This window comes from Falco peregrinus, chromosome 5 (genome assembly GCF_023634155.1).
Source record: "Falco peregrinus isolate bFalPer1 chromosome 5, bFalPer1.pri, whole genome shotgun sequence".
NCBI classification, from domain to species: Eukaryota; Metazoa; Chordata; class Aves; order Falconiformes; family Falconidae; genus Falco; species Falco peregrinus.
This window is the reverse complement of record NC_073725.1, coordinates 3640122-3656170: the sequence shown is the minus strand read 5'-3', so window position 1 is coordinate 3656170 and position 16049 is coordinate 3640122. Positions and strand designations below refer to the sequence as shown.

At 38.8% G+C, this 16049-nt stretch overlaps 1 protein-coding gene across 7 annotated transcripts in view; it reads left to right on the top strand.

The window, feature by feature from the left end:
- The window catches only part of HYCC1 (hyccin PI4KA lipid kinase complex subunit 1), a 49936-nt gene extending 35126 nt beyond the window's left edge, over positions 1-14810 (top strand). For 4 of the 7 annotated variants that reach the window (XM_055804301.1, XM_055804303.1, XM_055804302.1 and 1 more), the window contains 4 exons: positions 738-825; positions 1314-1473; positions 9121-9135; positions 10282-14810. In XM_055804301.1, the coding sequence (XP_055660276.1) occupies positions 738-825; positions 1314-1473; positions 9121-9135; positions 10282-10838 (820 nt within the window). In that variant the 3' untranslated portion in view covers positions 10839-14810. Of the gene's footprint in view, positions 1-737; positions 826-1313; positions 1474-9120; positions 9416-10281 lie in introns of those variants that run through there. The other 3 variants (XM_055804307.1, XM_055804305.1, XM_055804306.1) reach the window with 3 other exon arrangements.
- Positions 14811-16049: the final 1239 nt, after the last annotated feature.

Below are 16049 nucleotides of genomic sequence, written 5' to 3'. Positions count from 1 at the left end.
GGTTTTTTAAATATGTGTACAAAATAAAGAAATGTCAGCTTAATTTCTACACTTGTTTCAGCATACTAGTTTTTAAACGTTTTGTTTTCTAGTGGACAGATGCTGTGTCTAGCAGTAGGTTCCTCAGGAAGAGAAAATAATTCTCCAGCTAGGTGGCTGAAGTTACCCATGTCATACTGGGGAGTGAGGGCTAGAATAGCACTTAATAGGTGTAACTGCTGATGTGAAAAAATCTTTTTAAAAAGCCTTTTCTAACTGTTGTCTGCTGTCTGCATTTTTGCATGCTTAAGTTTGACATCAGTCTAGTTGAGGAAAAAAGTGGGTTTTTTTCAGTGAAATGCTGATGTCATCTATTCTTTAATAGTCATGTTAGTGTGTGAAGCTACCTCGTTAACTGAAGTAATTAGAGACTAGTAACACAGGAATACTCAAAAGGTGGAGGAATATTAAAACAATCCTGTTTGAATTTCAGAATATTTCATGACTAGCTGATAAGTACCTAATTACATAATTTGTAAACTGCTCAGGGTGGCCAATGAAAATAAAACTTCGTATCCGTAGATGCTACTCCAGAACAAATTATCTAAATAAGCAGGCTTACTGCTAGAGAACACAAATAGTTCAACTTTCCTAAATGGAGCTCTCAAGGAACGCTACATCAGTGAAGGTTATGTGACCCAAGAAGGTTCATCTATTGATATAGATGCTTATCATTATGTATATATTTACCTTTGTAGTTATAATGGAGAATGGGATCTGGCTCGTAAAGCTATGGATGACATTTTGTATAGAGCACAGCTTGAGCTGTATCCGGAACCTCTGCTGGTAGGTATTGTATTTCAACATCTTTTTAAGTAGAATTTTTAGTCTAGGAAAGCCTTCCTGTGAACACTTCTGATGGAACATTACACCAGGAACCCAAATCCCGCAAGGTCTGTGTGGCTGTGCTTGTGTGAATAGCTACATCTGTAAGTATATGCACACATGCACAGGTATTTTCAGTGTACTTAGTTATATTGTCATCTTCCCTGGTGAACAAGCTATTGTCATTTGAACACTTTCACATTTTAAAAGCTTAGATGATGGCGCAGAAGCACTCTGAAGTAATAGCCCCATCTTTAAACTGCAAACTACGTCTTAAAAAGTAGCAAGTATTACTTCTGAGAGATAAATGCAAACAGCATTCTTTACAATTTCTGCAAAAAGCCAGTGTGCTTTTTTGACCTTAAACTGGGAATAAGAATCCTCTGACAGAATTCTTCTAAAACTTGGATCTTCATGTTAAGAGTTTAACTGCATCTTTTCTGTTCTAGGTTGCTAATGCAATAAAAGCTTCACTGCCTCAGGGTGCTATGAAATCTAGTAAAGAAGGTACAAGATGCATTCAGGTTGAAATTACACCTACTTCATCCAGAATATCCAGAAATGCTGTGACTAGCATGTCTATCAGAGGGCATAGGTGGAAAAGGCATGGTAAGAAACACATTTTATAATGAATTCTCAACTTTTTACATGTGTTTAAAATAATACTGAAAATTTTGTTATTGCACATCTTCATTGCTAGTAAGCAAGCAGCATTTTGGAGGTTTTCTGTTTTTTGACTGGTGAATGGGAATCTTAATGCAGTTCGCATGAAATATATTCTCTATTTCCTTAATAATGCTTAAAAAAAAACCAAACCAAAAAACTTGTTAAAGGGAGCTGGACAAAGTTATTTGCTCTTTTAAAGAGGCCAGTGTCTGGTTTCTTTTGGAAAGTGGTTTATAGCACCTGAAGCAAAGCAAGTATTTAACTGCAGAACTTCATCTGTTTTAAATTAATTAAATAAAAATCAGGTTTAAGGACAGAGGGATAAATTATTAAGTTCTGGTGTTGTGGTTTAACTCTGGCTTGCAAGTAAGCACCACACAGCCACTTACTCACTCCCCTGCAGTAAGATGGGGGGAGGATTGAAAGAGGAGAAGTGAGAAAAATAATGGGTTGAGATAGGCAATTAGCCAGACGAAGCAAAAGCTGCAGAGGCAAGCAATACAAAATAAGGAATTCGTTCACATCCCATCGGCAGGCAGGTGTTCAGTCAACTCCAGGAAAGCAGGGCTCCATCATTCATGACAGTTACTTGGGAAGACAGATGCCATCGCTCTGAATGTGCCCCCACTTCCTCCTTCCCCCAGCTTTATATACCAAGCATGACATCATATGGTATGGGATATCCCTTTGGTCAGTTGGGGTTAGCTGTCCCGGCCATGTCCCCTCCCACCTTCTTGTGCATCCCCAGCCTGCTCACTGCCGGGATGGTATGAGAAGCAGCAAAGGCCTTGGCTCCGTGTAAGCACTGCTCAGCTGTAAGAAAAACATCCCTGAATTATCAACACTGTTTTCAGCACAACTCCAAAGCATAGCCCCATACAAGCCACTAGGAAGAAAATTAACTCTATCCCAGCTAAAGTTGGCACATTTGGGCAAACTAATATAAAGGCTTCCATAAAGTAAAGCACAGATCTGGACTGAGAAGTAGAAAAAATGGTGCTGAACATATTGCAAAAGGAGAAGCATTCTTCTACCATCCTCAGATGAGGGAAGAGTAGCTGGACCAGCAATCAAAATTGGCAATGGCTTATTCTGCTGGGCTTGTAATTCTGATGACAGGCTAAGCAAGTGAGTGTAGATAAGAATGCTCTTTTAGTAGGTTCAGTAAAGATTTTGAAGTAGTATCAAAAATTTCTGTATGATGTGTACTCTATGAGCTTTTGTAGTATAAGGACAGTTTGGTTAGGAAAAAAAATTTGCCAAGTTACTTGTCATAAAGGATTGAGAGATAATTCAGCTAAGTGTTGAAATATAAATATGCTGGTGGAAAATGACTTAAAAATTACTGCTCAGAAAGCCCTATCTTTATGGTACACATTGGTGGTATTAGTACCAATAGTAAGCTGCCAGAGGGGGTGAGGGGCAAAGAAGGGTGAAATGACCAAACTTCAGTTGATCAAAAACTGCTTAAAACCCTCAAAGCTGAGGAGCAAATCTTTACTGTCTTTACCTTGAGCGCGGTCCAGTAGCAATTCATAACTGAAATGTCAAGACTGCTAAGAACCATTTTAGTTTTATTATTTATTTTCCTTTCTTCAGGCTTACAGTTCTTAAGCAGGGATTATTGACCAGGTGCAAGAAAACTGTATGATAGCTCAGCTTTATAAATAGACAGATGCCCTCTGAAGCTTCGCAATTTTGTTAGCTATTACTTTTAGTAGTTCTGATGCTTGTTCAGTTGAGGTGGTGCAGGGGAACGCACATAGGGATACTGAGTGCTAGTTCATTCAGTGGAATTGGAAGTGTATTAAAATGAACGTTCCCTTTGGCTTTATGTTTACACAAAAAATCAAATAAAAATGTTACAGAATCAGTATTTGAACCATCCTTATAAGAATGCAGATTTTTCAGCAAATACAGAGATCCAGAAGTTTTTACAGTTGCCTTCTTGCAGGGGTGATGCTTAGTGAAGTTCAAGGAAAAATGGGTGGGACAAGTGTGCCCTGCAGCTGATAACAGTAAGGTGAAAGGGAAATGAGAATAGGACTCACAGAAATGGGAAGGAATGCTGTGTTTTGTGGGAGTCTCATAAAGCAGGAAAAGTTGAGAGAAACAGTGGTAATCTAGTTAGTATGACCCAAGTGAGGAGCAGTCAGCATTTAGGGATAAAGACTAAGAACTTTTTACAAAAAAGCTCTTGTCAACATTTTATGTGGATTATTGGGAAAACTTCAAATTTGCCTTGATGGTACAGGATTTAATGAAGAGGAAGAAAATCACTTAGGGTAGGGCGGGTGTGGAGGGGAACTTGTCTAGCAGGTTGTGGGAGTAGTTGTAAATTTGAAGACAGTGTAAACATGAAGTTAGTTTAAAGGCCAAAACTGAGTCTATGGTATCTTTGACTGTCTGATTGTTTTAAATGGTATATGATCCATGCATATATGACTTCAGCTGATCTCAAATTTTCATTATAAAACACTAAGAAAACTGTTGTTTGTGACTTAAAGGTGTTTTTTTTTTTAAGTCAGAGTGGGTAGTTGCCTGATTTCAAAATTCCTAAGAGTGTAATTTGGTTTCCCACAATTCCTGATGAAAGAAAGATACAGAATAGATCCTCAGGGTCAGCATGCAGAAAGAATAACAAGGCTTGTGCTTACAGATGCTTGTTTGAATTAAACTAAAGACTGAATTGGCAGAAATCAGATGACAAACCTGATACCTCCTGACCATTATTCTTTCTCCCACAGTGTAAAAGGGGAAAAAATATATTCAGCGGTTTTATTTTTGTGTTTCAGTATAATAAAAATGAGCTGTACAAATGGATTAGGAAGCTAGAGGAGACAGTTGAGAGATACTTTGGCCTTATACATTACGTAGACCAGAAGACCTGATGAAGCAAAGCATCCCTTGGAGGAAGCAAGGGCAGCAATTTTCAGTCACTAGCTATTTGAGTAAAAGAGTTACAGCCAATCACACTTCCAGCTGAGAAGCATGGGCTTTATTTTTTTATCTCTTAAAAAATTCAGTTTACTCTAAAAGTTTTCAGACATTGTATCTTGCTAGCCTTTGCTAGAACTCTAGATTGGAGACAGATTTGAAAAAAAGTAGACTTAGCATTTCATCTTACTGTGATACTCAACCCTGCAACTTACCCATTAAACCTGTTACTTAAAAGGACTTTTAAAAAATCAAATTTCTATTGTGAATTTGAACTTCTAAAGTAAATACTTTAGAGGTACCAAAGGTGAAGGTCATTTGCAGAATGGATCCATCTAATCATAAATGGATAGTATTTACAGAGTCAATTGAACTAGCCATCACTTGTCAAAAATTATTTAGCTCTGTTTAATTGGATTGTATATAATCATAAAGCCTAAAGAAAAGGAGCATTAGCTCCTCTGTCTAGCAATAGTTTTTGTAGTATTCATGTTTTAAAAACAAACAGTGAGTGGCATCTTTGTTTCCATTCGTAAATAGAGGAAAACCAGAAAAATCATACAGTGTGTAAGGGAAATAAACAACTGTTCATTTAAGCGTTTATGGAAGCTAGGAAAAAAAATAAAGCAAGCCCTAGCAACACTTTCCTTGCTAATGTAAAATCTGCTAAGCTGTCCTATAAAAAAAAGGGTTGCTCAGGAAAAAACTCCTGTATGTAAAGGGAATGCATGTGAGAGAGATAATCTAATGTAACAGACAGAGGAAGAAGAGATAAGTAGATGTTGGTAAGATACAACATAACACAAAACTAAAGGCATCAGCTAGAGGTGAAAGGCAAGATGTTGGGGTTTTTTACCATGGCAGAAATTGATTTTCATGTGGTACAAAAGGTTTAGAAATCCTTAGAAGTCTTTGAACCTCTGTGGAGAGAATTTTCTTACTTTTTTTGAAACAATATTAATTCCTGAAAGAGTTAGAACTTTTAGGAATCTAGAGTGAATGTTAATTTTGGGGTATAAGCTTGATGCTTTTGTGAATAATTCAAAATGCTAACATTGTTGTGCAGGAAGTGCAGCTTGAGCTTGTGGTGGTTAAAATTGAATTACAATCCAAATGGACAGTTTCCCTGTGCAATCTGAGGTAAATGATGTGGGCAACTGTAATAGTAAGGTAGACAGTGATTGAAATATTTTAAAAACTAATTCTTAGCAGCAAGTAACCATGAAATGTATTTTATCAATTTATTGGCTGTACTACTCAAAGCAGTCAGAAACATGTCTCCAAATGCATTTTCCTTCATACGCTATGCGTATGCATTGTGATACCTTTCAAATGGGCATACTTACTCAGTTTTCTCTCTACACTGCTTAGCAGTGTGCTTTTTCTCTTTTCCTGCATTGCCTTGTGCGCTGAGTATTAATATCTCTTTCTCAAAGGGTAGAACCCCCCCCGAGCTGTCCAGATTGAAGCAGTATTTTCTTTAAAACCAAGCACTATAAAGCTAAAGGTTTGTTTTATGTGGTTTTAAAATTTTTAAAGTAAGGAGGGGATGCTACTGTGAAGGATATGGGTTGTGTAGTCTTACCCCTGCCACAAGACTGTAGGTGCTACAGTAGGCAGTGTTAACAGGAGTTGAGATACCAGTATCCCATTTTTTTGTTAATTTTCTCCTGTAGTTCAATGTTAAACTTTGAGAAAGGTATATTCCCTTTCATTGAAAGCAGTTAGTAGCATTTAACTAAAAGATCAGTCATAATTATGTTGAGTAAAATATGGGTTTCGTTTTTTTCCCAGTTCATTGTGGTAATGGGTACACAGCTGTGGGAATGCAGCAATGATGGGTAAAGTGCTGATAATACATTTAGAAATGCACACTACCAAACAACAATAACCATGTAGCGCTGTTATACAAAACCTGTAACAAAAAAAATTCTTCCTCTCTCCTCTGATTTCTGCTGTCTACTCTGAGTCTCCTTTCTTTGGAGCTGGATGCTGCTGACCAGTGCTTCTCTGCCGCTGGTGGGGAAGGGATGGACAGTAAGCTCTGTTCTGCCCTCTCCTCTTTCGTGTCCTGGCTCTAACCGAAGTTTATAGCAGAATCAGTTTCTTCACATGGAGATCAGTGGCTCCTGAGAAAAAGTTCTGCTGAAATAATGTGCCTGGAGCTGCACTGATGGAGTAGCAGGAAGGAGTTTGGAGATTGCCGTAGGAGAGGCACGGATACCTCACCCTAGTAAAATCAGAGCAACGAGGCCACTCAGAGTGGTGATCTTCGCCCCTCACTAACCTTTCTGCTCCTATCTTTTTATTAAAAAGGCTGTATTTGATGATGGTGGTATTATTATCATCATCTTGATTATCATCATTATTGTGATTTATTATTATTGTTGCAGTTCACTGTGCTCAGTTATCTTTGTTACTGACAATACAAGACTTGCAGAAAGTGCTGTTAGGGGGAGTAACACTTGAAAACAGTTCTAACTTCTGCCAAATATCAGGAAGGTAGTGGCTAATCGCAGCAATTATTAATGACATTTCCTATTAATAGTGCAACTTGTTAAGCATATACTTTCACTAGTAGTTGACTAGTTAGAAAGACTCATGATACTTAGCATTTGCAGGTAAAATCAGGGATAGCTCTTATACCTGGGGTCAGTGATGTCCATTCCTGCCAGAATAACCTTCTCGCTCTGGAGGTTTTATTTCATTGTTAGAAGTGCAGGCAGCACAAATGCTGGCAAAAAGCCCAGTGCTATAGCCTGCTTCACCTAGACGTACACTGTGCCTGCACAAGAGCCCCCAGTGTGGGGACAGGGGGGAAGAGGGGATCCCCTCCAGCCAAAAAGCATTAGAGCTGCTGCTGTGAGAAATCATCTCATTGTAAATTCCTCAGGTTTGGGGCTTCATCAATGTCTGTACTGCCAGCTTCTGTCACGTGCAGCAGCAAACTGGCAGTATAGTCTGGGTGTTCCTTAATCCTTAGCTCTGGAAAATCTGCATTATGAATAAAACATATGGATTCACTTGAGCTTTATTCTGAGCTGTGCTTGTAGTGCAATTTAGTCTTGTCAAGTTTGTGGACATAGTGTTTGCATATAATATACATATATAACACATGTAGAATATATAACTACATAGCATTTAGTGTAGCTCTTGCTCTTCTTCACTTGTGTTTCCGTGTGCACATCTTCATGGAAGGTGTGACGTGACTATCTGTAGTAGATGGCTTCTCTCTTTTTTTATTTATTTATTTATTTTTCTTCCTTCTCCAGGTCATCTAAATGCAGGGGTTTGGTTGTATAGCTAGTGCTGATAAGCAATTCTGAATACTTTAAAAGACCTTCAGATAGTGAGAATACTTCAAACACTGTGGAGCTGGCAGGTTGCTAGGATTGTAGGATTGTAACTTGTTAGTTGCATATACTTGGAATATCCATAAAGTTTCAACTCCCACTTGTTTGTTCACTTTTTTTTTTCCTTTCAAGAGTTCATCCTTCTCAAACCTGTCTTCATTTAATGTAGACAGACATCTTCTGAGTTAGGATTTGTTTTCCCAAGACCTTGTGTGAGCTATTCCATTCTTATCACTAAATATCATTATTAATAGTAAAACGTTAATAAATCTCCAGTGCTTACACACAACCATCATTCTCACGCTTCCGAGTAGCAGTGGCATTTTCTGTTTGCTTGGAGATATTTGGCTGTATCTGCAGGAATCTTTGACTATCTTGAAATAGTTTTTTGGCCAGGCTGAACACTTGTGCATGTACCTGCTGTTGATGCGACATCCAGATGAAAAGTAGTAATCTTAGAACCAGGCTGCATTGGTTTTTACCTTAATTTCTGCTCCCCCACCTGCAGAAAGGTGTGTTTTCCCTCCCCTCAGTTTAATCCCTGTTTTCTCAATTGTACTTAGTAACTGACTTGTGACACAAATAAGTTTATTGCAAACTAATTCAGTTTTAAGCTCATATAAGAAGCTTAAAAAGGCTGAGGAGATCAACATTTATGTTATATTATTAGTAGATGGCAAAAATTGCAGTAAAACTCCATGGATTTTATCTGAATTAATTTGATTTTAGAAACTGGAGAATTTTTCTACTTGTAAATATCTTTGTAGTTGAAAATAGTTTTTTGAAATGAAGAAAGAAATGGAAGTCAAAGTGTGTTTGAGTTGGTTTAGTTGTTTCACTGTTAGTTTTCAGGCTGACCACTGTGCAGCATCATGATATGTACGTGTAGGATTTCTAGTCTTACATGATAACACATGAAGTTGATGTGCCATTTCATTGTAAAAATGTTTCTCTTCAGCATGGTGACACAGGTATAGTCATAAAAGTGAAATATGGAGAGTTCTTTGTCTTCTGATTATCTCTCAATATTTGTTTCATGATTTGCAGAAATTTCAATTTTGAAAAATCAAGCATGGGGCTTTCCAGTATGTGGGTACAGGCCAGTAATGGAAGATTGAAACCTGCAATTTAGAAATAAAGCAAAATTCCATACTTGCTAATGTTGCTAATTAACAAGAGGTTAATATGTGAACATCTTGCTTTAATTTACAATGCTTTAGTCATCTGTATCTATGGCTTCTGTTTCATGTTTTGTTTCAGACTTTTTTTTTGTTTTTTTCTTATCCATCTTTAATTCTAGAACAACCAGAGAATGGTAATGATGCTACTGAATTGGGCAACTTTATCATACCTGAGATTAGTGTCACAAGTGTGGCTGGAGAGAGGACCGGGAATGGGGAAAAGAGCAGAGCACTAGCAGAGAATGATGTTCAGCATTTACAGGGAGTACAGGAAACAGCTACAGATCCTAGAACTGACAGCAAAGGCATGCCAGAAATCAGGAGACAAAAATCTGTAAGAAAAATGATGGAGGATGGAATAAACTCATCTGGCAGAGTGCAGTTTTAGCAGAGCACTTGTAGCTGCACTCTAAGGTACCACTGTTGATTGAAAGGGTCACTGCTGCATGTTTGGAGAATTAAAGTATGCAGTTAATATATTTGCATGTGTAATAACACAAATGCATGTATTTCACACAGCTTTGTCTGTGCCACAGACAACGTTGACATACTTTACTAGTAGATTTATTTAATCTGGAGAAAATACACTGTGAGGCTCAACCTACCTTTGAGTTATTAAGCATACTTATTGGGTTTACAAAATCTGGTGATCAATGGTATGAAGAATCCATCAAAATGGATGTGAAAAGTATCTCATTATGTACCTCAGATTTCCCAAATTCCACTTTTCACGGTATACTGGAGATCTCATGTTGTGCTTGAGTTTCCAACTCATACCACCAGACCTGTGATGCAGAAGGTGACCTTTCAGTCCTAAAGCATTCTTGGGTTGCTAAATGTGCAGGTGCCGTGTTGAGTGTCCTGGGGCATTGATCACGTACCTTTATAATTAATAAACTTTGCAAAATCATGTATTGGAGCACTTGTTCAAAGTAAGATTTACGCTTTTGTTCTGTGTGATATCTTCTAATCTATAAATTTCTAATCTCCTGCATGAATTAACAAGACTGCATTTTATTTATTTTTCCAAAATCACTACAAAATGAGATTGTGGGCATGCTTTTTGATCTGGTTAATGCAGCATTATTTGCTGTAACTTTATATCCTAATGAACCTTAATTCCAAAAATGTAATGGAATAGGTAAGTGTGTTGTCTTCTGTTCTCTGTTCTGTTGCTGAATGGCTTCATGCTTTTAAATATCAAAATCTAGCAATACATAAAGATCAGGAAATGTGAGAAAGTAAATTGCTAATTCCTTATTTCTTTTTCTACCATGCAGGTAATACTGACTTAGCAATTCAAGAAGAACTGATAGAAGTATCTGAAACTGATGAAGGGTTTCACTCTAGGGCTACTTCTAGTACAAGTCAGTCTGCCCTATCTAACAGCAACAACATGAGCAGTAAGAACCTTTTAGGGAAGAGCCAACGAAGGTCTGGAGGAAGCAAAGCTGGAGGAAAAGAAAAAGAAGGAGAAAGCTGCAGAGAACACTTGTCACGAAAACAAACTCAGAGAGCCATGAGTGAGAATCTAGAGCTTGTCTCTCTGAAGAGACTGACATTGACAACTAGCCAGTCCCTGCCTAAGCCTGGCAGCCATAGTCTAGCCAGAACAACCACTACTGTGTTTAGTAAATCCTTTGAACAGGTCAGTGGTGTCACAGTTACAAATAATCGTGGTGGCGTATCTGGTACAGAGGCAAACAGGTTTTCAGCTTGCAGTCTTCAGGAGGAAAAACTGATATATGGAACAGAAAGAACAGATCTTCCCGTTTTAAGCAAACAACCTAATCAGCAGCGACCCCCTAGTATTAGCATAACTTTGTCAACAGATTGATATTAAATTGGCAAGTATGAAAAACAAAATATTGAGGGTTTATGCTGATGTTGGTGCATTAAGGTCTTCAGTATGCTGTACTTTACTTTCTTAAACCTCAACCCCATAAATTCTTGTTTGACTCTCATTTGACAGTAATAGTGAGTAGACAACAGTTCTAATTATGTTGTGTCAACTTCTAGCAGCTTGAAAAGTTCCTCTTTGACTTACTGTGTTTATACACCTGATTACTGACTTACATCTTCACCAATTTAATAAGCATGGATTGGTTGGTTAGCCACTGACCAAGATGTGTGGCTTTTTACAAATGCAAAGTATGGGAGTAAATAGAGCCTCTTTCCCATAGTCTTGTTCACTGCTGGTTGGCATAGGTGAAACTGGAAGTACCTATTTTGTTTAGGAGGAGTCCCACAGTATCGGCATGAAATTTTGGAACTGCACTGTAACAACAAGCATCCTCTTACGTTTGCCATGAGACAGCTGTGCTTACATGTAAGACTCAGACTAGAAGCATCTGTTCAGTGTTCGATGTTACGGTGGTTTTTGTAACGGTAGTACCCGTTGCAGTGTTCGTACTTCCTCATGCCTATATGAGTCTGAATTACAGCTGTGTTTTGGTTTTTCTTTAAGTCTTTGAAACTGGGTCAGAAGTCATACAGCGGCAGTCCTTGTAGATGGGAGTTCTTACCAGTTCCTATAGTAGTCACTTTTTAGACTTAGAAATTGTGTGATAGACTTTCTTTCAGATCCTTAAATATAGGGCGCAAAGCTACTCATTGAAAAGTCGCTGTCATCTGTATTATTATTTATGGGGAAGAGATACGCTTATGTAACAATGTCATGTAGGAAATAAGGTATGAGCCCTTTGCACTGACTTAAGCAAATCAGGAGTGTAAATGTATTTAACATGAACTTCTTACTTGAGACTAAAAGAATACTACCAAAAGATGCGTACTTCCAGTAACTTGCAAGCACAAAGGGAAATTATAATGTAAATATAACTAGAACTGTAATTTCTAGTCTTTGATATCTATTATTTTTCTAGTTTGAAATTCTAAAACAGCAGCCTGGTCAAGGTTACCTAACGTTTAACCTTCAGTTAGTTTCGTGACCTTGTTTGATACTAACTTTTATAATGCTAAGTTTTTAATTAAAAAGGGATGTTCAAACTTCTTGTGCAGAAATTTGGAGAAGCAATAGCTGACAAAACCGCTCCAGTAGTAGTGATTAGCTGATAAACAGATGATATAATATTATGAGTGGAGAAATAGGATGAAGATCTAAGGTGTAGTGATTCCCACCTGTCCAGATTTCTGCAGCTAGTGATCCCTTACTGCCAAGAACCTTGTAATGAAACAAACACTAAAATTTTGGTAACTTCCCTGTTTGCCCCGAGATGAGTTTACATGCCTATTTTTGACTTAAACTGAAGCAGAAATAACTTGTAAGCAGCTAATGTTATTCAGGTTTATAGCAATTAATAAGCTGGGTATTTAATGAAAAGAGATGAGGAGACATAGCTGATAGGGACAAGTAAGTTGTGTAATTCTACTTCTAAGACTGTAGGCTACATGTGTAATTTCTTAATGTTCACCAAGTTCTGTGGAGTAGCTGCATCAGTCTGTAAATATTTGTCTTCACCTAAAAGCCTGAGTTTAAATGAACGTGCTGCGCTTTCTCATATTCTTGTTTGTTGTGTGACACTGTTCTGTTCCAGTAATGCAGTATTTCACCTTTTTACCGTGAAGTGTTTTCTTAATTGTACATGAAAACTTACATTCCTAAAGTATGAACTGCAAGTTTGTCCTGTGCAGTGTTTAATACTTTAGCCAGTGAAATAAACTGGTTCTTTGAAGTTGTATGTTTTTGTGAATACTTTGTACAGCAGAAAATTTTGTCTTTTTTATAGGTTTTTCCGCAATACACATTAGACAGCACATTTGTTTCAGATTGACTAATACATGTGGCGGCTGGAGCATGCACAACCGCAAGCGCTAGAAGGGGTTTAGGCAGCTGGTAGCAGACATGGGCTGGCACTACACACACGAAAGGTAGAGCTCTTCCTTTCCTTGAAATGTGTTCTAGATGTTACAAAGAAATAACCTGGAGAACGTAGAGCTGCCTCCTGCTCTGCTCTTGCAGTGTAGCATTTACATATGCTTTGGAAACACTTTACAGTAATTTAATTGAAACATAAACTAGAATAGATAAATAAAATTGCAATTGACAAATGTTTGTTGTGACAGTATTTAGTTGTGAGTTTGTGTTAAGGGACTAGAATTTTCAAGTAATTCAGCTGGGTTTTTTCTGTTTCATTTAGTTCGTAATTATCTCCACAGTAGACACTCTTGCAAGCTTGGTCTTGGTGTAAGAGTTGTTTGTTATACTGGGAAGATTTAGTCACGTGAGCTATAAATATTTAAAATTAGAAGGATCGAAAATGCCATAAAATGTGGATATGTCACATAATGTTTACAATACTGTTGGCTACAAGTTTTAACACTGAGTAAAGTTAGCTTATCCTTTTATTTAGCTGATTATTCTAACTGTGCTCCGGTTTAAACCCAAGACAGGCTCGTATTGGTACAACTGAAATTATATAAAGCTTTGTACTTTTTTTAGAAAATGATAAAAGGAAAGGTTCTTGATACTAAAGGCTGCTGTTTCTATACATATGCGGGTTCATACATATGTTTCTATACATCTGCTGGTGAGTATGTATGTATGGGTCTCTGGAGCAACTTACCCAATGAGCATGTTTTTGTGAACTGACATCACATCTTGATACTGATCGAGACTAAAGAATTTCTTTCCTGATGTGAGTAATAAAACTGTCAGTTGTGCTTCTTCCTTTTCTTGAAAATGGGGAAAAAAAAAAAAAAAAAAGGCAAGATAGGGGAGAGATGGGACAGAATTATTTGTTGTCCAAATATCCATGATGTGGGACTTGGCGGAAGGAGAGGAAAGGGGGAAGTAGGGCAGGAAGCAGATAAATTAATTCTTTCGGAATATTTCTAAAACTGTCAAGGGCTCGGATTTTGAGCATTATCTGGTCAGTTTAGATTGATGAATGAAAAATGTATATTAAAGAAGTATAGGACTTCTAACAGTGTAAGGAAAGCCTATTAAGACATCCCATATTGTAGTCTGCCCAGGAGTGGGTAGTTCTGATGAATACATCATACACGGCTGCAATGTTCTGCAGGAAAAACGTTATGTAGGAGTGAATCATCTCAAATTATAATAAGAGAAGTTGTTTTAATGCTGACATTTATAACTGACCTTACTGTTTTAAATCAAAGCATACTGTTCCCAACGATAGCTTTGAACAGCAACACTTTCAAAACTGTTGAAGCTGAGAATTCTTTCTGTTGTGAGAAACTGTAACATTTGTGCAAAAAGTGTATGGCCTCTAACCACTTTCTGTAGAGCTGCAGTGACTTTTCTGAAGGGAGTGAAATGTGCTTGAATTGCCTTGAATACCTGGCAGATTTGACAGGTACAGAAATATGTAGCTATTTTAGCCACGCTTCTCTAAGGAGGTCTCCTGATTTCTATAAGGATTATAGAAATTTCTAACAATTACGATGTCGGATCTCTTTTGTCAGTGTTTGAGGCTTACAGTGCTGTATATAGGTATGTAATATATTGCCTTTTATATTTGTATAATTCTACTTCTAGTACTAAATGTGTACACTTTTTAATATTCACCAAAGTCTGTGGAATAGCTGCCTCGGTCTATAGATGTCTGTCTTCACCTAAAAGCCTGAGTTTAAATGAATGTGCCACACCTTCTCATACTCTTCAGTTTGTGTGACACCGTGTTTTAGTAATGCAGTGTTTCACCTTTTTTACAGTAAAGTGTTCTCTTAATTATATGTGAAAACTTACATTCCTAATGTATAAACTACAAGGTTGTCTTGTTTAGCGTTTAATAATTTAAGTAGTGAAATAAACTGTGGTTTTTTTGAAGCTGTGTGCTTTTGTAAATACTTTGTACGGCAGAAGATTTTGCCACCTCTTTGTTGAAATACACATTGGGTAGCAGTACATCTGTTCAGTTGTCATTACATGCATCTAGAAGCTGCAGTAAGGTTAAGCACATTACTTAAAATGTGCCGAATACCCATTTTAAATAGTGCAGGCTCTCAAGTGCAGCTCTGCTGGGAAACACTGACAGGTGAGTTCAAGCAGATGAGTTGTAGACTGGTTGATGGCAGCAGGTGACTGTCCTGTTAGTAATGTAGCATTGCTTGGGCAACTTGGTCGTTTTGGTGGTCTTAATGTAACGGTGCTTTGTAACAGTCGTTATTTTCTACGTGTCTTTATTGCTAGATCATCTGTCCAGCAAGCTTCACGGTGTTCCTGTGATCTGGGGCTGTTGGCGTCTGCTGCAGGGCTGGCGTGGCGGGCTCGTGCTCCCCTTGCTCATGGAGACCCCCCGGGCTTTTTTGGCAAAGCTGCCTGGCAGCTGTCTGGCCCCTGTGTGTGCTGGTGCCTGGGGTGGGTTGTCCCCAGAAGCCGGACCTGGCGTTGCCCTTTGAACTTCCGAGGGTCGCGTGTGGGCTCCTGTCCCCTGCCTGCTGGTGGCCTGTGAGTGGCAGCGCACCCGCTGGGGTACCCACCTCTCCCGGCCTTGCGTTACCTGCGAACGTGCTGAGGGTGAGCTCTGTCCCGTCACCCGCCTCCATTCATGAAGATTTTAAACCGTCCCGGCGCGGGTACGTCCTCCCGGTGCGCACCGGTAAGGCCCGGTCTCCAGCTGGGCCGCGTGCCGCTGGTCCCAGCCCTTTGGGCCTGGCAGCTGTGGCAGTTTTCTGTGCCTGGAGGCCTGGGGTTCCTGAGGGGGGGTTCCTGGGGGCTGCTCTTGCTGGAGACGGGAGAAGCAACGGCGGTAGCGAGTACCGTGGCCTTTTCCGTATCTCCTGCCAGCAGGTCCTCTTCCCCACTCAGCTGGGGAGCCCTGTTTTTCCCTTGTCTTCCTGATGCTGATAACTCTGCCAAAGTTTTTCTTGTTACCCTTCACCGCCCTTGCCAAATTCCATTTCATTTGGGCTTTGGCTTTCCTAACGCCATCTGTGTGTGCTTGGACAGTGCATCTGTAACCCCCTAGGTCCCCTGCTCTTGCTTCCACCTCTTGTATGCTGCTTTTTCATATCAAGGTTCAAAAGAGCTCCTTATTCATGGGTCCAGTTCTTCTGCCTCTGTGTT